Source organism: Protobothrops mucrosquamatus, unplaced genomic scaffold, assembly GCF_001527695.2.
Source record: "Protobothrops mucrosquamatus isolate PMUCROS unplaced genomic scaffold, P.Mucros_1.0 scaffold_149, whole genome shotgun sequence".
NCBI lineage: Eukaryota > Metazoa > Chordata > Lepidosauria > Squamata > Viperidae > Protobothrops > Protobothrops mucrosquamatus.
In genome coordinates, this window is record NW_015386225.1 from 611,342 (window position 1) to 633,536 (window position 22,195).

Genomic DNA, 22,195 nt, shown 5'->3' on the forward strand with positions numbered 1-22,195 from the left:
CGGTATGACGCATCCAGCCTGCGGGCCGGCAGTTTGACACCCCTGGCCTAAATGGTTCCTTATCCTATATATAATCATACAGTTAAGTATGATTATACATGCAAACCTTTCTGCATCAAACAGAAAATCAAGACCAGGCATATACAAAATATTCCAGGCCAGGAACAGAATATTCTGTTGTACAAGACTATAACCTTGAAGAAAGACTATAAAGGTAGTTATGTAAACATAGCTTAACCCTAAAAGAAAAGAAAAATGAGAAAAATGAGAAACAAACTGAAGCTTGCCCTGCCAGGATCCCCTTCAGCAGAAGATGGAGAGACTCTGTCCTGCCTTCAAGATCCTATTATACTCTGCAACAATAGAGTTCCAGTAGTTCATGTGAAGTCTGCTTCCTGACCAGCAAAAGATTGATGTCTATTGTTAAAGTTCTTCTCTGAACTATATAGGTAGTCTTTACTTAGCAACTGCTTCAGACAGCAACCATTTGCAGTTATGACGGTGCTGAAAAATGGTGACCAATGGCTGCATTTATGACCATCACGGCATTTTTATGTCACCATTATAGTACATTAATATGCACTGTCCTGTGTAAAAATCACAAGCATAGCTATGACCAGTTTGCTTAATAATCTTACCAGTCCAAATTGTGGCCACTAAAGGAAAACTAACCTGTACTGATACAGCCGTTGTACCTAGCAGTTTTCCAGAAGCAAAGCTTTTGGAATAGGAAACGGTTGATAACTGCTCCATGGAACATTCTTGAGGACTGTACATAGCTAATTAAGGTATGTTTAATTAATTCCAGAATGAATTTCAATTACATGAAAATGGAATCCAGATGAAACAGAGACATTTTCTAACAGTAAGAACTATTTGACAATAAAGCAAAATTACACAGAAAAATGGGCAATTTCCGTTCTTTGGAGTATAAATAGTAGAATGTTATTTTTTCCCCTTATTTTTCCAAGGACACAAAGTTCTTCTCTGAACTCTTAAATCTGTACAGTTATGGGTATTGATCTGAAAAACTATAAATAAAACTACAGTAACCCACTGCTGATTAATGTTTCATGTACCAAATGATTTGGAATTATTCACTAGAAAGAATTATATATGGTAACTTTAAATCCAGTATCAGATTTATCAAAGCAAACAATTACTTATTTTTCAGTCACATTTCAGTCAAGATGTTTATTCAATGGCAATACATTGATTAGATTAGATTAAGTTACTTTTCTTACAGCACATGGTTAATAATTATATATTACTTTGTCAATTAATGAATGTTAAAATGACCTAAGTAAAATAGTTTGATTTAATCAAAGCAAAAAAATAATTTGCTTTGATTAGGTTTACATCCATTTTCTATCCCAGCCTTGTTAATCATCTCCAAGACATGCAGACAATATATGTATGCCCATTGTGACTTTGTTTCATGTAACAGCAAAATTACCTCTCCCTTACCAAAGTAGTAGCAGGTACTGCATATGTTATATGTTTTTTTACAGAAAGATAAAAGCCCAATGTAATTTTTTTCAAAAAGTAATGTGTACTAAATGCTGAGTACAATTTTGCTAACATTAGAAGTATCATGGGGAATCCTTTGTATCCATGACCTTTAGACTCATAATTATGGGACAGAGATAGAGACGTGCTATGTATGAGTCTAAGTAACTGAGATAGCGATGAAAGAATCTTTCCTGAAATATACTTGTTCCATAAATTACCAAAATAATAGCAACGCAAAATAACATTTGTAGAAATCAGAACGTAGTCACCAGACGTGAAGATATTCGGCTACAAAAACTGTATATCCCATCACTTGATATTGAATCTTGAAGCAGTATATGAAGAGCTTCATTATTATGGGATTATTCAGCATCCATGAATCCATCATTCTACCAAATATTACAAACTAATTCAACTAGGTTAATTCCTCTAGAAAACTTTCTCACATTTCTTAAGAGGAGTTTTATAAACCAGAATGGTTTTGTTAGCTTTGCAGATTTAAATGTTAAACATATGTGTATTCATGTAAATGACATTAGTATTCACTTGGAATAGAGAAACTTAGTTTTCATTTCAACAACAAAAAAAATTCCTAATACTTATATTGGCTTTTTTCTTCACTAACGAGATCAAAATAGAGCATAAATGATCCCATTAATTTGCATAAATTATGCAGGCAGCAAAATCCATGGTTTTATGAAAAATGTAGTATCTTAGACATAAAATTACAACTATGCTGGTGGCAATTCTACATAGCCATCAATATTTCTAGAAAAGATGCATCCATACAACTTTATTTCATTTAAAAAATGTATCAGGACATTGTACTACAGCTTAGATCCATTTACATTGGAATAAGTTCATTTCTTTTAAACAAAGATATACAGTACTGCATTATTACTTTCATAGCATTAGAGGCTACAAGTGATGCAATGTTCTCAATCTGTCACATGAGTATCTCCATTGGAAACAGTATATGGGAATCCACACAACTTTTTTGAAATTATATCTGTTAAGCTACAATCGTTCTTTAAGTTTCTTTTTCTGACACATCCAATAAGTGGTATTTCTTCTAGGTAACTTATTTATCTTACATATTTATTGATTTATATGTTACAGTTATATCTCACCTTCCTTCAAGAGAGCAAGGTAGCATACACAGTGCTCCCCACTTTAATTTTTCTCAAACCACGTGAGGTATTTTGGGCTGAGGAGTGTGACTGGACCAAAGTTTTTCAGTGAGTTTATATGGTTGAGGGTGAACTTGAATTTGGCTCTCCCCAGCAACATTTGAACTACTAGCTTGTGTTTGTACTAATGTTTCAAAACAATATTGAATATTACCTTCAAGTGTGCCCTCTTCCTTTCAAATCATTTGTGACAAGTTCTTTCATGAGATTTTCTACACCGATTTTTTTCCTCCCATACTATTCAATACCAATTTCAGACTAAACAATACACATAAAATGCCCTTTAAATATGGTTTCATAGACTTTTCCATGGCATCTGACTATGACATATTTTTGGGGAGAAACATCACAACTTACCTTAGGTTTTTTTTTAAAGAACTCTGTTCAGCAAGTTCACCTTGTTTTGACTGACAATGGGACTCCATATCATTTCTACATTTTTTTCATTTGTTAGACCCTGAACTGTTCAAGAAACCTGGAAGTAATCTCTATGTAAAAGACTAGAGTATACAGTGCTGTTTTTAGAGATTAAAACAATATGAATGTTATGCAGCTGTCATTAGGAAAAAAAACTTATAAGTATGTGCGGGTGGATTTTGAAATACATGTTAAGTCAATAGGCATTATAGTTTAAGTAAAGAGTACATTATGTCCATCTGCAACAATACTTTGCTGATCCAGGAAATTATTATCTGCTTCTTAGAAGCAGAACATCAAAGTAATTTATTAAATTTAGAAACATGGCTGCAGTATATAGACCAGTTTCAGTAGGAAATAAGTTTCACTATATAAAATTTAACTCGATCCAAAGATTAGGTAATCTGAATTAAATGATTCAGTGCTTATAGCAATTTCATTGATTAAGGTTAAGTGGAATAATAAAAATTTGAAGACTCTAATTTACAAAATAACAAATTGGTTTCTGGAAAAAATAAACTTCATATATCTTCAAACTGAAGGAAATCAGACTTGCACTTCTGAAAATATACTATGAACATTTCATAAAAACTGGGTAAGGAAAATACCATCCAATCAACATTAATAAATTGCTCTTCATGGAGGCAATTTTAAACTACAGTCAAGGAAGATTTGTAGGTTTCCTTTCTCTGCCCCCATCCCCCACACCCAAAAGATCCTAAGTGTTGGTGCAGGCACTGAAGGGCTGCAAATATGTTTGCTAAATTAAGGTAGCAAAATACATGTGCTGATTTGAAAATAAAAGTTTGGGGTGCTGAAACCAGCTTGCATTCTCCCTCGTTTTCAAATCCACTGCAGAACTTACACAGTTCCTTAAACAATAAACACTGAACTGAAATTGAGATTAGGTAATACATTAGTGATAATTGGCAGCAAGCCCTTATATTAGCACCTCATCACCTAGTTCCTTGGATTCATATATTTCAGAGACCTTGAATCCACTATTTCACTAAATTTGGTATTTAATAACTTAGGTCCTAGGTGGGTCAAGAAAACCCTGGCACCATTCCTAATCCCAAACTGACAGTTTAACAATTTTAAATGTAGTTGATTAGCGTATCCTCAAGTTGCAGCTGCCAGAAGAAAATAAGTTTAAGCCTTACATCTGCAAAAGTATTTATACTTTCTAACACAAGCCTTTTGATATGAAATTAAACTTTATCTTCAACTGCACATTAAATATCCCCATTCCCCTACAACTATGCAAGTAACAAAATAGGCCAGTAGCAAAGATTAATCTGACAATAGATTTTCTTTTCCTTTAAGTTTTTATAAGCCCAAGCAATATATGTGGATTATAAGTAGTTCTCAACTTGCAACCATTTCTTTAGCAACCATTCAGTTACAACGGCACTGAAAAAAAGTCCTTACACTTACAACCGTAGCAGCATCCCCACAGTCATATGATCAAAATTTGGGTGCTTGGCAACCGGGATGTATTTACAATAGTTGCGGCATCCTGGGGTCATGTGATAACCACCTGCAACATTACCAACTGGCTTCTGATATGCAAAGTCAATTGGGGAAGCCAAATTAACTTAATGACCTTTTGGTTCACTTAACTGCAATGATCTACCTTAACAACCATAGTAAAAAAAAATCAAAAAATCAGATGCAACTCACTTATCAACCACCTTACTTAAAAATAGAAATTTTGGCCCCAGCTATACTTGCAAGTTGAGGACTACCTATATTAGTTTTGTGCTCATAAATGTTAACAAATGTAATCAAATGCACAAATACTTAAAACTTTCTCCACACTGGTGTAATTCATAATTTATAAATGTCAAATTCTTTTACCATGGATTCCTCCCTTAGCTACAGCTTCCCATTTGGGGTACTCTAAGCTAACACTGATGAACAAATAAGAATAAAAAGCCCAGATCAAAAAGGATAAGCCAGGATCAGAAAGCATTCTCCATAATTCATGATTTTGTAACTTATTAATTTATGTATACTAATTTTACATGCACACATGTAGATAGAGTGAATCTTTTTATTATACTACAAATTATTGTCATTTTCGTTCCTTACTTTAATTTACTTGACCTTAAAGATAATTTTATAGTTGTATATAAAAGAAATCTAATTTAGGGAAGCACAATCTTGGTGTCAAAACTGATACATCATAGGTAGCAGGAAAAATAGGATTAAGAAAAAGGACTAGCAACTATATTGGACCACGGCTTTGTAAACCACAAGTATGACATGGTGAACGAATGAATGAACATGAACAATTGATTGGATGTAAAGGTTCTGGTATTAGCCATTTGAATGTTCTATAACAATGGAATGAAAACACTGGATGCAATCCACTGGAAGCCAAAGATTATATGTCAAAAGAATATCTGATGTGCTGATCAGTTGTTCTGTGCCCAATGAAGTGGTAGCAGCATTGGCGCTGGAAGCAGCCCTGAAGTTTTTGTTGTGCAGACCTGCTAGAAATTTATTAAGAACGTATTCAGAACATATTTTGTTTTGAATTAATGGACAATCTGAACTTTAATAACTATGTATTGTGGATGCCAACTGTTAAAAAAAATAAATCGGAAATAATTCCAGTATAGGTTTCCTGAAACAATTGTGAAAGTAATAATTCGGTGGTCTGAAAACAAATCTTGACACAACTGATAGGCATTGTGTGATAAATAAGGCCTCATAGCACACAGAAGTAAAAGAGTAAAAATATAAGATATCTGTTGTCTGAGAGTTGTCACCGCTAAATAATAAATGCAGCCAGTGAATCACAAAGCTAAATTCCACATCTTCTCACAATGAGATTTAAATTGAGGAAAAAACACTAGATATATTTTCTAAAATGTCAACTAAGCTCCCAAAAGACAGAGACAAAGAGACAGGAGGTCTGCCTATCTATAGTTATATTTAATGTATCACAAATAGATTAAAATTCTTCATGTAAGAGACTAAAAAGACAGCATTCAAGGTCTGGAAGTGTGTGTATTTGAGAAATACAAAGAGGAACAGTTTTTCTCTACTGTCATCTTTTGTATTTGAAAATGTACTGATGAAGTTCAATTATCAGAGGGGAAAACTCTGATAAATTAACATTCAAATTCCAAATCTGCTATTTTAGTTGAAATCAAAATATTTGAAGTGTTCATTTTGCTAAAATGTATACAAGTAGTCCTCGACTTACAATAGTTCATTTATTGACCGTTCAAAGTTACAACGGCACTGGAAAAAGTGACTTATGACAGTTTTTCATAGTTATGACCTTTGTAGCATCCCCATGTTCATGTGATCAACATTCAGATGCTTGGCAACTGGTTCATATTTATGACCGTTGCTGTGTCCCAGGGTCATATCCCCTTTTGCTATCTTCTGACAAGCCAAGTCAATGGGGAAGCCAGATTCACTTAACAATCAGGTTACTAACTTATCAATTGCAATGATTTACTTAACTGAGGGGAAAAAAGGTCATGAGGCAAAACTCACTTAACAAATGTCTCATTTAACAACAGAAAATTTGGGTTCAATTGTGGTTGTAAGTCGAGGACTATCTGTATTATACCATTCTCTATCAAAATCAATTTATCAATTCAAGCTTTTCAGGGTGAATGTTGTTCTTCATTCTTCATAATCAGAATTCAAAAATTAATTGCGTAACATTCCAGCGGCAAACTATGCAACCCAGATTATATTTTGCTTAGTCGGAGTTATCCGTCTGGAATGAATACTAAAAAAAAAACGTGTCACTGCCAACACCTGAAAGCTGAACTTACCAAGAAGTGGGACTGGTTGGGATACAGGAGCTGATATACTAGCAGAAGTGACAGGTGGAGGAGCATTTGGATATCCTTTGGAGCCTTCTGCATTTTCACCATTTCCTCTAGCTCCAGAAACTACTGTAGGAATAGGGTTTCCTACAGAAGAGTCTTTTGTAGTGTCTTCATTTATACTGGCCACAGTAGCTAAAAATGACATTAATATCATTTTAAATAGCATAAACTTCTATTTGAATTATCTTTAACACCAAATAAGTCTCACTTACAATTTGGGATATTTACTCCTCCAGAAGGAGGGACAGAAACTGGAGGAACTGAAACCGAAGGATTAATGGGAGGTGGTGGTCCAGGAGGAAGAAAACCTATGAAGAAAGAAATAATGAAGAATCACTTTTAGAACAACCATCCATTCAATTGATCTATAAACAAAAAGCCATACTTTCAAGAATACCTAGTATGTAATTCATATGCCTATGAACTTTCTGGGAACAATTAATATACCTGGTGGTAAATGCATTGGATTGAAGCCTGGTCGCATAAATGGTGGTGGTGGTGGAGGGGGAACTCCAGGACCAAATCCAGGAGGTGGAATTCCTAACGGAGGAGTAAATGTAGGAGGCTGAAGAGTACCAACCATTGGAGGACCTGGTTGATGTGGTGGCACCTGCAATTGGATAAAATTATTTCCATTTTACTGCATAGTTTCTTATCCTTACAGGTGAAAATAAAATGATGTGAGAAACAGAAAATTTCTAAAGTTCATTTTTATTAGGAGTTAATAGTTCTGCTATTAACTAAGAAATATTTAATTTAAATTCTGAATCACAAGTAAAATAAACCACTGAGAAATGTTATTTTTAAAATTAAGACACAGTTCCTATAGAAACAGTAGTGACAGAAGCAAATATTCAGAGGTTCCTTATTTATCAATGCTTCTTCCTTTGGCATAACATCTATTATTTCTTTAATTAACAGTGTACATTTCAGTTTATAAAATGAAATAAAATAAAATTGTAGCTCATACATTGTCACATTTGTAAGTGCTGTTTGAAATGTTTTTCAAAAATGTGTTTTTCAGATGGAGCAGTGCAATTAGTGTACCTACAAAGTCCAGCACAAAAAGCTACTAAGAACGTTTATAATCCTCTCTCTCGGTGAAATTCTACAAGACTTATTTGAACTGCTGTCAGAAATTCATTTTGCACTTTTCTTCTGTATCAAACGTTTCCCTATTAAACTCAAGGCCTGCGGGCCAGATCCAGCCTGTGATGTATTTAGATCAGGCCCACAGGGCCACCCTGGACACAACAAGGGGCCAGCCCACACCACCTCAGCCCACACCAGCCCAGCCAGGCACACAGGAAGCGGCGAGCGTGCAGGGGCTGGTGGTGTCCAGCAGCAGCTGCAGTTCATTGGCCCTTCATTGGCTGTCGCCAGCCAACTAGATGTCCAGGGCATCCAATAAGCCACACTCGGCCCTGCACCACCTGCACCGCACTTTGGGGGCCCGCAGCTAGGCCACCCCGCCCCGCTACCTGCCTCACCTCACCCCTGCAAGTGGCAGCAGGGAGCCCTGTCCAGCAGGAGCCCTGTTGCCCCTCTGCTCTCCTCCAGCCTGGGAAGCTCGTGAGCCAAGAGGAGAAACTGCCATTGCAGACTGCGAGGGCAAAGCAGCCACCTTGGAGCAGCACCTGGCTGCGGTTACCTCCTCAAGGCTGCTGCTGCTGTGCTCGCTGTCCTTGGCCAGTTTGCTCATGGTGGGTGCAGGAGGGCAGCAGGGGGTTGAGGCTCGTGGGCGCAACTCTGAGGTGGCTGTTTCGCCCGGCGGTCTGCAACAGCAGCTTCCCCTCCTGGCTCTCCTAGAGGAGAGCAGAGGGGTGGCAGGGTTCCTGCTGGACAGGGCTCCTGCTGCTGCCAGTGCCGCCACTGCAGGGGTGGCCTGACTGCGGGGCCTGAGGTACTCAGGTGCGGTGCAGGTGGGGCGGGGTAAAGCGTGGCTTATTGGACACCCTGGGCTCATATCCAACTTTGGCGTGCTGCATGCAACACCATTCCAAGCTTGGAGACTTTTATCCAGATCTGAGCTGGCAAGCTTCCAATTGTGGCTGGGCTTGGGGAGGAGGAGCTCTCTCCTCTGTGGATAAAAGTCCCCAAATTTGGAATGTGGGGTGTATTTGTGTGTGCGCAAACATGTCACTTGGCTGTCGGCAGTTTGGGGAGGCAAGGAGCTAGTGGGGCACCGAGTAAACACCACGTCGAATTAGCCCATGCGACTTGTTTTGTGTCAACCCAGCCATCCCGAATCAGTGGAGCTGGGCCAGCTGCACCTACCCAGTCACGGTCAGCTGGCCTTTTGAGGGCAACCATAATGCTGATGTGGCCCTCAATGAAATTGAGTTTGACATCCGTGCTCTAGAGGTAATCATTTTGGAAAATCTAGCACACTTCTAAGGCCTTAATTCTGTTGAAATCTATTCTTAGTTTGACCACAATTTCTTCACGAAATATCCTCAGAAATTATACTTTGTAAATTAATACTGTATATTTTTCCATTCAACAGAAAATTACTTATTATCTTCTCCACAATTTAATGGCAAAAAAATCCTCAGTTTATGTATGCCTTTTTAAAAATGCTGTGTAATAAAAGTAATTTCAATTGAAGGACACATTTAATATCAATTTTCAGGTTCTCATTCACAATTAAATCCAACTTAACAAATCTGTGGGTGGACCTCAAACATCTATTTTGTTTTCTATTAATTTAACTTTCATGCTGGTTTTGTACGCAACAAAGTTATAGTGACCTAATTATTACAGGATTTTTGCCTGCCCTTTAAGCTGAAAATCTTAGCACTTAGGAGAATTTCAAACACAATTTTCGGCAATCAAACCCATATTACATATATATCAAAACAAAGTACAGAATTGGACTTATTTAGGAATAATAAAATTTATATGAAGTTATACAGGTATCCAACTGAAGCACGAAGAGAAGTAAAAACAAAGGGAAGTGTTGAACTTGCCTGTGGGGGTGGTATTGTTATTGGTGAAGGTATAGGTACAGGCATTTGAACTGGCAAAGCTTTAGCTACAGGTGATGTTTGTTCATTATGTGCAGTATCACCACTTCCAGCCCCTCCATTCTGGGCTAACTGGTTTTCTGATTTTTTGGGAATTCCTTTCCATTCTATAAAAGAATATTAAAAAGAATGTAAAAATATTTGATCTCAATTTATTCATTCATTTAAACTTATCCTTAGATTGCTTTAAATATGTTTAATTCCTTGTGCATTATACAGAATTCATACTTGTCTTAATTTTTCCTTATACAAATGGATTAAGGCAAGTTTGTAAATACTGTATCTTCAACTCAGTCCCCTTATACTGCTTTCTAATCACTATATACTCAGAATTATGGTCTAGGCAAGAAATATTTTTATACTAATCCAGCATAGAAAACTTCCTACACATTTTTTCATGAAAGGGATTCTTTATAAAACTAGATTAATAATATACAGAAGTATAGACAGAAGAAATGAATACAAATTTCACTTTCATTAGTGGAAAAAGAAGTATCTATATCCCCAAATCTATTTAAGACAATTTCACAATATCCAAGTTTTTTCTGTACAACAGATGAAGGATGAAATAAGCAGAAACTCAAAACACTTTCTTTCTTAAATATGTGAGTATATGCTGTCAAGGTAACTTCATTTTTTTAAATATATGAACTAGAGCTCTGAATTTTTGCAGATATTATTTAAAGTGGTGCTGCATGAAGTATGAACACAGCACTAGTCGGAACTCATTTAAGCAACTGTAACGATAAAGCTATAAATTCCTGGAAGGACATGCAGCTACTTTAATGAGTTGCAAGCATGTATTCACATTCCTGGATCATCCAAATGTCTTCCAAATTGAATCCAAACTCTAGACAGCCATAAGGATTTTATCAGAGCACTTCAATAAGGTGTACTATACCATTTTATTCAGGCATTTTGATTTTCTTTCCTATTTGTTTCCTGCTAACGCAACAGTATGTATATTTGTCAGCAGTTTTTCCAAGTTACATTAGCATGTCAATTTGGCACAAAAATTACATTTCTACATCACCACTATGAAATAAAATTATATGTAAATATTGAAGAATTTAGCATAAAAAGACCCACATATAAAATATCCTTGGTATATTCAATTTAGTTTATAATCATATGGCTCTCTTAAATGAATGTTATCTATTTTTCTAGATATATTGCTGTACTGACGTCTCTGTAACCTTAATAAATGCTTTTAGGAAAAAATATGCCTGAAAGTCCTTTTAAGTGTTTCGTTAATCAGACACATGACATTTAGCTTTATTTATTCTATTTAGATCCTGCTTATTATTGTCTGAATTTGTACTTCCTCCAGAAGTCAGTATTCAGCATTCAAAATAGACACAGTCCTAAAACATATATAAAATTTAATGAGAATTATTTTATGTCTAGGGTATGCCAAACTTGCATAATTCATAATATAGCACTTGAAAAATAAGATAAATACTCTGAAATGTACCTATGTAATTTGGGATTGCTGTGTAATTTGGGATACTTCTTGATCATCAAGTATATCTTTAAAATATTCAATTATAGTGAATTTATTTACAAAACTATGTCTGCTGTATACCTGGTACAACTATTTCTAAAGGGGCCAAATCCATGCCTTGGATACATCAAAGATTGTGCCTGATTTGGCTACACAAAAAGAAATTTCAGCTGATGCAAAATATAGCCAATTGGGTATAATACTGGAACTACCTTTCACTTGCAACTTTGTTGGCTGCTAACTATTTTAGCAGGCACAATTTAAGAACGTAGTTTTACACTTTCTGTCCTGACTTCCTAAAAACCTGTTCCAGCTATTTGGGATCTTAAAAGGAAATTCTTTTAAAATATTCCTGCTTTCAACCCCTTTAAGTTGACCTAATGGACTACTAATGTTGCTTTCAAGGTAAGTAACAAGCTCTCTTGGGAGCAAACTAACTCTCTTTAGTTTTTAAAAAAGCATCAAAGGGCCACATCTTAAACTAAGCCTTTTGCGTTTTTTACAGAATGGTGTTATCATTTGACTGTATCACTTTCATATTAATTAATGTTTAAACTTTATAATTGGGTCCAGAGTCATCCTGTGAGTGAGATGGGCAGTTTTGAAATTTGATATTTCAATATAAATAAATATATTAAGATTTTACAAATGATATTTCAGCTTCATAGCATTTTAATTGAAAATGAGTTTTCAAAACTCATTATGACCGAGCCTCTATCATATTATAATATTGGGATGTTTTGACAGGGTCTGTATTTATTTTCATCAGCTTAGACAACTACCGGTATAACCAAGAGAAGCAGTATTGTTTATGTATCCCAATCTCATAGAATCAAACAGTTGAAAGGGTCATTTAAACTGTCAAGTCTAATTCTCTGCTTCATATAAGACTCCAGCATCCCTGGCACATGGTTAACTTTCTATCTGAATACACTTAATGAAAAGAAACTCTCCTCTCCCCTTAGTAATTCATTCAACTTCCACACTGCTCTAATAGAAAGATTTTTTTCTTTACATTCAGTCAGACACTTCTTGTAGTTTGAATCCATCACTCAATTACTGGCATCATAACATGAATAGGTTCTTACTTCTTCTCTGAAGTACTTGAAAAGGGCTACCTTATCCCTCATCAGTTTTCTCAAGATTGCACATTTCCAGTCTTTCCATAAGACTTAACGTCTAATCCTCAATTATCCTTATTGTGCCTTTTCTGAACCTATTCTAATATATCCAAATCCTTAAAGTGTAAGCTTAAGATTGGGTACAATAGCTAACTGTATTTTCTTCTCTTGAAGGATTTCAGATATTTAGAATCACATAACTACTTTCCAGCCTCATATGCATGCTAAGCGGTTTTATCTCAAAATTTCATTTTTTCCTTAAAAGCTACTTTTTGGATGTAGTATGTAGTTCAATCCCTGAAAAGCTGAAACTGTGTTTTTAATTGATTAAAAATATTTTATGTATACAAAGATTTTAATTTAAAACTTCTATTTAAACATAAATTTATTTTCTTACCAGGACTAAGTGTATCATTATCCAGCATTCCTCCTTCACAAAAGCTTTCCAAATCTTCAGGTTTAACTTTACCCCATGGTACGTAGGTAACACCCAATTCTATATCCCAATACTGCTTATAGTCTGGCTTAATTCCTTTATTTAAAGCCCAAGCAATCTGAAAGAAAAAGAACATAACTTGTCAGACAACAAGTTTTACTATTAAGATAATAAATTATATTCATTCAGTTCAATATAATCATAATATCAGGCAGATAAAGAAGTGGTTCAATCAAAATTAAAGCTATGCAGAAGCCACATATATTTATTTCATATCCCCTACTGATTATAGTGGTTCAGCTGACTCAACCGTGGGTTATTTTACTTAAAACATTTTTTTAGTGATTTATAGTAATATGTTAAAAACATACAAAGTTGGGCTCTTATTCTGAAACTAAAGAGGGACGTGAAATAGGAATAACGGCCACATATTGTTTTAAAATTATCAAATGCTCATTAAATTGTTTGAAGTGTGTTATACACCAGGGGTCCCCAACCCCCGGTCCGTGGACCAGTATCAGGCCGTGGCATGCCAGCAACTGGGCTGCACAAACAAGCAAAGCCCCATCCGCGAGATGCAGGCAGCACAAAAAACCACGCCCCCTCCAGTCTACAGAAAAACCTCTCTCCACGGAACCAGTCCCCGGTACCCAAAAGGTCGAGGATCTCTATTATACATAATAAATCTGAAAAGCTAAAACTATAAACAGTTGAATTAGCCCTACAATTGACATTAAACTACAGGTAACTAGAGTATATTTTCCTACTTTTCAATCCTACAGCAATATAAATATGAAGAAACACAAGTGAGCCCCATTAAGTGAATTTATTTTAGTACTTATTAGTGCTATCCAGTTTCTATGTTATAAAGTTATAGGGACTGAATTACTGCTGTTCTTATAGCAAAATAAATAAACAAAACAAAATATTCTTTTTGGGATAGGAAAAATATCAACATAGTACCTTTATAGATTTCTGATTCACTTTAAAGTTACCACGACTCAGTTTCTGCAGAGCACGGTTTGCATCTTGTCTCTGTACCATTACAATATAAGCACATCCTCTTGGGGGTATCATCTATTTTCAGCAAAGAAATATTAAATTAATTTACAAAAATAATAATATATATTATTTAAAATATATTGTGACTTTTAAGTGTACCTAATATTATTATTAATAATGGAGCCAGTTTGGTTTTCTGTAGTGATTAAGGCATCAGGCTAAAAATCAAATAACCCTGAGTTCTAGTCCTTCCTTAGGCATGAAGCCAACTTGGCGAGCTTGGGCCAGTCACTTTCTGTAAGTCCTAAGAAAAAGGCAATGGCAAGCCACTTTGAAAATCTTGCCAAGAAAATTGTAGAAACTTATCCAGGTAGTTATCCAGGATTCAAAGGCACCAAATAATAAATGACTAAATTAAACTATAACTAAAGGCAAAAGTCAAGGAAATTAAATTCTAGAAGCTATAAAACTGAAAGTTATTTTCATATTTTTGCTTTTATTAATGTACTAGTAATAATCATATGTCGCAGAAAAATCTAGTTTCAAATGAAATGTTAACTTGCTTTTTATTGCTGTTATTTTTTTTAGACTATCACTTACATTTATAGATTCAATTAGACCAAACTCTTCTAAGAGACCTCCAACATCCTGCTGTGTTGTTCGTTTGTCCAGTTGTCCTACCCAAAGAGTTGTACTGCAAACTAAGAGAGAAATATATTTGAATTGACTTAAATATTAAAATGACTATTACTTCAAATATATACAAATCCTTACTAAATCTCGATCACAAAACTTTTATAGCAGTTTTATTAAAAGTTATGATTAAATAGATAAAAATATAAAGTAAAATAGTAAAAACAAAAGTAGAAATAGAAATAAAAAATAATACCAAAGGGAAAAAATGAAATGACTTCACTGTTCATTACAATAAGTATAAACAATTTTAGTAGCTTATCCTGCTTAACTTTTTCTCTTAAAATACAACAAATGATCTATTCTTCCCATGTCCATCTCTTATCTATAAAGAAATTCTTAAAGCCTCATTGCCTGATCAGCAAAAAAGTCCATTAAGGTTACCAGAGATAAAACCTATCTAATTTAACCTTGATCAAACAAAGCAATTTTATATTCCTTCCTTTTACTTTTAACAATCTTAGTTCCTTCATATGTCTTTTGAGTTCTTTTCATTTTTTTATTGACTCTTTTTACAAAATTCTTCAAAGCTTTAACATATAGCTTTTGTAAATCCGATACAGGAAAATTATTCCTGTATTCCTTTAGTATATCCATTTTAATTATTAAGACATCAGCTGGTTTCTTTGTATGCCTAGTGCAGCACTTTTTCCATATCCTTGTAGCCCCTTATTTTTAAATTCACTTTCAGATCAGTCTCTGTCTTGTTCAGTAAACCTTGTTCCTCTACCATCACATCTGAAGGTTTCCAAAAATAGCACAGTTTTAGCTGTGTGTAGGAAACGTTTGCAGAAGGCCCTAGGTCTGAAAAGAAGGCAGCAAAATGGACCCAAAAAAGGAGGCAGCAAATACAGCAAGGCACTTCTGCTTTGAGCATGGTGGCTGGGTACAAAAGGCAGAATTTTGGGACAGAAGGCAGCTGGGCAAGCTGCATAATTCTGGGGTTGGTTGAAGGGCAGCCAAAAGGGCAGAGGTGGGGGAGGGGAGGTGGGCAGGCGGAGGGAACTGAAGCACCCGTGGCTGTAAATGCAAGCAGGCTGCCAGGTGCCCAAATTTTGATCATATGATTGCAGGGCCTCCGCAACAGCAACAATGTAATTTCAAATGGAGCTGAATGAATGCTTGTAAATTGAAGACTATCTCTATCCACATGAGTTCTGGACAGCTGTTCCTCATGAGAACAATCTCCCATGGGTTTCAGCATCAGGAGATAAAGGAACGTCCATTATGCTTGCAGCTCTGGCAGAACCTTTTAAACTAACCACACTTTCAATTTCAGAAATTACTTATTTGCTACCTTAAGGCTATCAAATGTCTTCAGAACAACAAGTCTGAAAAGCCACCTGTTGAATTTACCTTCATTCTAAACAAAAGAAAAATTAACAATACATTCGAACATTTAATGAGTTAGACATAAGGGGCAAAAAGCTAAATAAGGTTTTGATTCAAGAAGGTTATAAGCAAATTAATGGTTCAGATAAATATGAAATACTGAAATTTGTACTGTAAGAGTTTGGGAATAATTATATAGCCATTCATGGGAACAAAATTATTCTGTCTATCCTAAGTGATGACATAGAGTGGAGACTATGATTTCAGAAACTGGTAGAAAAGAAAAAGTGAAAAAGGTGAAAACTTGCCTTTTGTTTTTAGTTAGTACTGGGATTTATAAAATCCCACCAAACATTCTTACACTTGAAATACTTCAGGAAATTTTTGAAGAACAGGGTAAGAAATTAGCAGGTGCAATGTTAGTAAAGGTGTCTGCTTCTAAAGATATGCTATATCCAAAACATATTAACTACTGAATGTGAGAGATGAAACAAATTTGCCTGATGTAGAAATATTAGAACCAGAAATACTGGGTATTTTTTTAAAAAAGGTGTAAATCACAAGACAGAGAAGGCAGCTAAAGTGAAAACACAAGTGACAAGCCAAAAGAATGGCCAGGATTAGCACTTTCTATTGAATATACAAAAGTTAGATAAAGCTTTGAAAATTAACATAAAAATATAAACCAAGAGAATGGCCTCGATAGTAACTATGTGATTTACAAAAGAGGATGCTAAAGCCTTGAAGAAGCCTTTGGTATGGGAGCAGAAAAGTTGGAGAGATAATATTTGAAGAAATTAAAAGATGGTTAGAAGTAAAAAAAAAAGAAAAAAAGGAGGAATATAAAATTGATTTGTTTGACCAAAGGAAAAATACATTTCTATAAAGCCCTAATAACCCTTTATGGACAAGTTATGGGAAGAAGATATATTTGTTTGTAACCTTATAGAGGGTGAAAAGCTACTAAATTTGTTTATACTCATGTGTTGAAGATTGGAAGTCACTTCTTCAAGTATCTTTTTTTCTGTTCTTAGATCTTTCTTTGTACTTATTTCTTTTCTCTCTTTCCCTCTCTCTCTCTCTCTTTCCCTCTCTCCCTTTCTGAGTTTACTTTGTTTTTTAATCAAAATTCTTAATAAAATTATTTTAAAAAATACTCACCACTAACAGTTTCTGGTTTGATTGGAGGAAGGCCTTTCACTCTGCGCTCTCTCTCTTTCTCCCTCTCACGTCTTTCCTGGGACCTTGACCTAGGAGAATGACGTCGCTTATCCCGGGATCGAGAACGAGAACGACGATGGCGTGATCTTCGAGTTCGAGAACCAGATCGTGATCGTCTTCTCTTAGGTGATCTAGTATAAAAAGAAATGCATATAGTAATCTAGAGGGTTCACTGGGTCCTATTTTTTTCTGTTTGTACAACTAATATATCTCAGTCATTCACTGTGAGTTTGCTTTAAATATGCCAAAGAGAAATGACATTTCAAAAATGACTCATTCTATGTGTATAGATGAATAGGGGAATTAAAAAAAATCTCATTTTTCCCTGGTTCTTTTAAGGAAATTCATTGATGCAGAAAATATTGGACAAATAACTCAAAATTATTGTTCAAGAATGCTGGTAATTTTTCATCAGACTTCAAGAGAGTTGAAATTATCAAATAATGAAGTGTATAAATTTGAAACTCTTTAACAGCTATCTTTGTTTTTTTGATCCCTTCCTCACTTTAGTTTTTTTACTCTCTTCTTTAATAGGCATTTATTAAAGAATAAACCTTTCATTACATTTTTTCCTTTTTCTTCTGCATTGTTCATATAACAGAAAGAGTATTAATAATCATCATGATTAGTTTATTAATTTGTGTATGGGGTAGCAGAGAAAATCTATAATGCTTGACCACTGCTGGTAAGGGATTTAGCAATTTTATTTTTTTCATATTACTATTGGTAGTCCTCACTTAACGATTGTTAAAGCAAAAGATGCAATATATCCACGGTCATATGATCGCAATCTGAGTACTTGGCAACCTGTTTGCAATTACAACTGGTTGTCAAGCACCCCACATTCATGTGATCACCATCTGCAATCTTCTCTGACCGCTGACCCAGATAGTCAAAGGGAAAGCTGGCAAGGAAAGTTGCAAACTGCTGCTGCCTGCCCAGACAACTCCCTGACATCTCTGTGGGCTGGCTAAAAGAGCTTTCTGATGAAATGTTTCAGAAGCTGAAATCCAAGCAACCACAAAGCTACACTCTCCCTGTCTCTCTCTGTGCCTACAGAGCTGCAAGATGCCCGCAGGCATGGGAGCATTTTACCTCCGTGCATTTGCTTAACGACTTACGAGCTCAATTAATGACTGCAGCCAGAAATACTAGGATCAGTGAATGAAGCTGTCACATGCCACTGTATCATTCAACAACTGAGATTTGTCACAGTTGTGGTAATTAAACAAAGATACCTCTATCATTTTTCCCCCTCACTTTTGGTTGCAATCTGTGTATAGTATGGATGAATATAACATGCCTTTTTGTTGCTCATGGTTTTCTACATTAATAACATCAATGGCAATGTCCTTTGTAATTAAGAATTAGGATCTCCTGCTAAATGTAGATAAATCTTAAGTTTAAAAACATAGGAACCAAAAAAACCTATAGGCAAAATATCAATTCTTTCTACGAGATCATAAACACATCAAAAATTAATGGTGAGATTGTCATGGACTCAAATGGCTTTTGGATCAACAGCCATTCTCCATCTTTCTTGAATTCAGTCTCAGCTTATTTTATTTCACTCAGATCCTTCAAATTTTACACTGCCCAACCTACCTTGGGCAGAGATGAACTAATGATATTGTACCCCAAACCACTGATGATCTCTCCCAGAAGCTTTATGTAGATGTTAAGATATTCATCTTAAACTCTTATTATTTATTATGTCTGATCCAGTTATCATTGCTGCTTTTTGAGGCTCTAAGTGGCTAGACTTTTGGAGAAATTACCTGTGGATCTTAAGCCAGTAATTCTTTTTAGCTGAAGAAACTTTATGAAATTGATCCTATTTATTTATGTAACTTTTAAAGTGAGTAATTGGAATGTCCTGTCCTAATACACTTATGGAAGCTTAAAGTAATTTTCTATTACTTTAAAATGAAATTCATGCTACAAAAAGTTTTATTTCCTGTGAGTTGACAGCTCAGAAAATGCTCATTACAATCTTGCTGTTGGAGATATATCTCAAAAGATGGAATACTAACTCTTATGGTATGGCTTTACCTTAATCATGGTCAGTAGTATGACTCTAGATCAATTATTGTATGTTAAGGATACCTAGGTTCTTCTTAGCTGTACTTTTTTTATAAACTGTCAAAATAACAGAAATTGTTTGGGGAAAGGATAGAATTCGGAAAGAGAAATCTATATCTAATAGACAATAATAGGTTTATGAATTAGTCTTTTTTTTTAAAAAAAAGAAAAAAGATGACTTTCAAGCAATAAAATGAAATTTTTAGAGGTTATTTCTTGTAACAAACTCTATTTCTTTTTATTGTTAGGCTCATACATTTTGTGGCTTTATATGCTTAATGCTGTCCTATGCATTTGCATTTTTAGTACTACTTTCCAAAATTGTTTTTTTACAAATTATTTAAAAATTACTCCCCCTTCCATTTAAACCTGGTTTATAAATACTAAAAGCCCAGCCTTCTGCAGTGTGTCAGCTATGTCCATTCACTTATTTAAAATATTATTAATTATAAAGCACTCCTACCTTGATGCTGATCTAGATCTTGACTTTCTGTTCTCATGCCTTTTTCCTTCCTGAGTTGGATGCTGATCCACTTCCAGTTCCTTAAACAATCAGCAAGCATTTATGATCAGTGGTACTCTTTTCTGATCAGTATCAACTTTAAAACTAGAGTTACTGTTTGAATTACAGAAGTTTTCATTTCTGTTCCTCTAATTATGTTAAATATACAAACACACACACACACAACAAACCTAAAATGTAATGATGTTAGAGTCACAAAGCTACATATGATTTATATTAAAAAATATTTTAGTAATAGAATTAATACATGGGGAGTAAATCCCATTGAGCTCCTTGGATAGGATTATGAACTTAATGGCAAATAAAAATTACTAGAAAGTTATCAACAAATATTTTCTCATAAATATTCTAATACAGGGGTCACCAACCTTTCTGGGTTGGCGGCCTGGTGGGAAAGGGAGGGGCAGACACCTTTACGCGCGCAGGCACAAACACCCAAATGTAGATACGCGCGTGTACGCATGAACAGGGCCATGAGCATGCGCACTCCGTAAATGGAGTTGCTAGCACCGGCGCAAGGGTCGCGGCGAGGCTACCACCGGCACAAGAGTGACACCAAGGGTCGTGCCAAGGCTAACGGCGGCATGAGGGGGGTTAAGCGTGCGCACACATGCGCACACACTGGCCAACCACTTATGCGGCCCAGTGGCCAAGAGGCCACAGCCCAGTAGTGGGCCGCGGCCCATACGTATGTTGGGGACCTCTGCTCTAATAGCTGAATAAAATAAAAGCTTGACATTGTTGGTCCTTATACAGTATAATTTGAATACATTTGTATAATTATACCTGAACTAATTGTAATTTCTAATTTACCTGATCTTTGTAACACATTTTTCAATTTATTTTATTTTACTTCACAAGTTTTACAAAAAATATACAAAAAATAAGCAGAAGAAAAATACACAAAAGACATCAATAAACAATAACAAGCTAAACAAAGAAAAAGAAAAAAAATATAGTCTACTTCATTTCTGAAACTGTTTTTTTTTTCTTTGTGGTTATAAACATGTTGCCTGGTCAATTATGCAAGACAGAATTTTATATTCAATGCACTGAAAATAACATTGGCACAAAGAGATTTCTGCTCTCACTTCTATCAACCAATGTTATACAAGTGTGTAAGATACGCGTAGTCATTCTGTTTTTTTATCTTAGTAAAATTGCTTACTATTTCTCTTCCATCTTAGTTTACTGGTAAACCAGAATTCATTGCAGATCTATCAATGTATGATCGAAACACATACAAATTTAAAAGAATGGGCTTCCCATTCTAGATCTTCAGAATTTGCAAGCAGTTTGATTGTCAGAGGGAAGGTCATCCTCTTTTTTACATTCTTCTGTAATTTCAAATCACTACATTGAATACTATTTAATTCCTCAACTTTAAAATCTAAAATATGTAACTTGCACCAAAAATCTCATTTGAAAAATCAATGCATGTAATTTAAAATTAGTAACTGAAATATACTATAAGGGAATTTGGTAAGCAGTACAGTAGCATTTTCTTGAAACAATATATAGCATTAAGCCTAAAATATTGGGTATGAATAGCTCTTTACCTGTTGATGTGCTTTCTGTAAATGTGATTCACTTTGTGCTGGAAAAGAAGACTGGAAAGGCTGCTGCACCTGAGGTGAAGACTGTATAACTTGTTGAGTTATAGGAGTAAACTGCGGTGTAGGCAGAAGTCCATAGCTAGGCATCTGTCCATTTGGAGGGAGGGGGATCTTGCACAAGAAGAATGCACAAGTAAGTAATAGAAGAATGACATGTAAGCATTATCTGAATAGCGTTTCATAGAAAGCAAATGCTCTCAATTTTGAAAAAATAAGAATTAATCTAATGGAAATGTTTCCATTACCTGGTGAAGCATTGCATCCTGTTGCATTCCCAGCATTCTCTGCTGAAACTGATCTATATTTGGAAGCTGAGGATAAACTGGTGGTTGTAAGCCTTCACCTGGAAATCCACTAAGGTATAAAAAAAAAATTCAACAGGATTTCAATAATGCAATATTTTGTATAGCTGGTTCAAAACAACATCAATGTTCCATTCCTATGAGAACAGTTTTCAATTGACTCCATATTCCCCGGTCCATTTTAACTATAATTTCCATTTTGCTTTTTTGCATCTGTCATTTTTTTGGTCAAAATTAAGATTTCAGTTAAAAGAGTATAAAGCAGTGGTGGCGAACCTATGGCACGGGTGCCAGAGGCGGCACTCAGAGCCCTCTCTGTGGGTGCACGCGCCGTCGCCCCAGTCCTAGGCCTTCAGCT

The 22,195-nt window shown here is 35.3% G+C and overlaps 1 protein-coding gene across 1 annotated transcript in view; it reads right to left on the reverse strand.

Moving 5' to 3' along the window:
- The window catches only part of SCAF4 (SR-related CTD associated factor 4), a 37,499-nt gene that overhangs the window by 8,027 nt on the left and 7,277 nt on the right, over positions 1–22,195 (reverse strand). The window contains exons 8-18 of the mRNA XM_015819420.1: positions 21,781–21,889; positions 21,479–21,646; positions 19,860–19,939; positions 17,255–17,445; positions 14,669–14,769; positions 14,030–14,143; positions 13,028–13,184; positions 9,949–10,112; positions 7,427–7,589; positions 7,192–7,287; positions 6,923–7,111 (exon numbers count right to left, since the gene is read on the reverse strand). Of these exons, the coding sequence (XP_015674906.1) occupies positions 6,923–7,111; positions 7,192–7,287; positions 7,427–7,589; positions 9,949–10,112; positions 13,028–13,184; positions 14,030–14,143; positions 14,669–14,769; positions 17,255–17,445; positions 19,860–19,939; positions 21,479–21,646; positions 21,781–21,889 (1,532 nt within the window). The remainder of the gene's footprint in view (positions 1–6,922; positions 7,112–7,191; positions 7,288–7,426; positions 7,590–9,948; positions 10,113–13,027; positions 13,185–14,029; positions 14,144–14,668; positions 14,770–17,254; positions 17,446–19,859; positions 19,940–21,478; positions 21,647–21,780; positions 21,890–22,195) is intronic.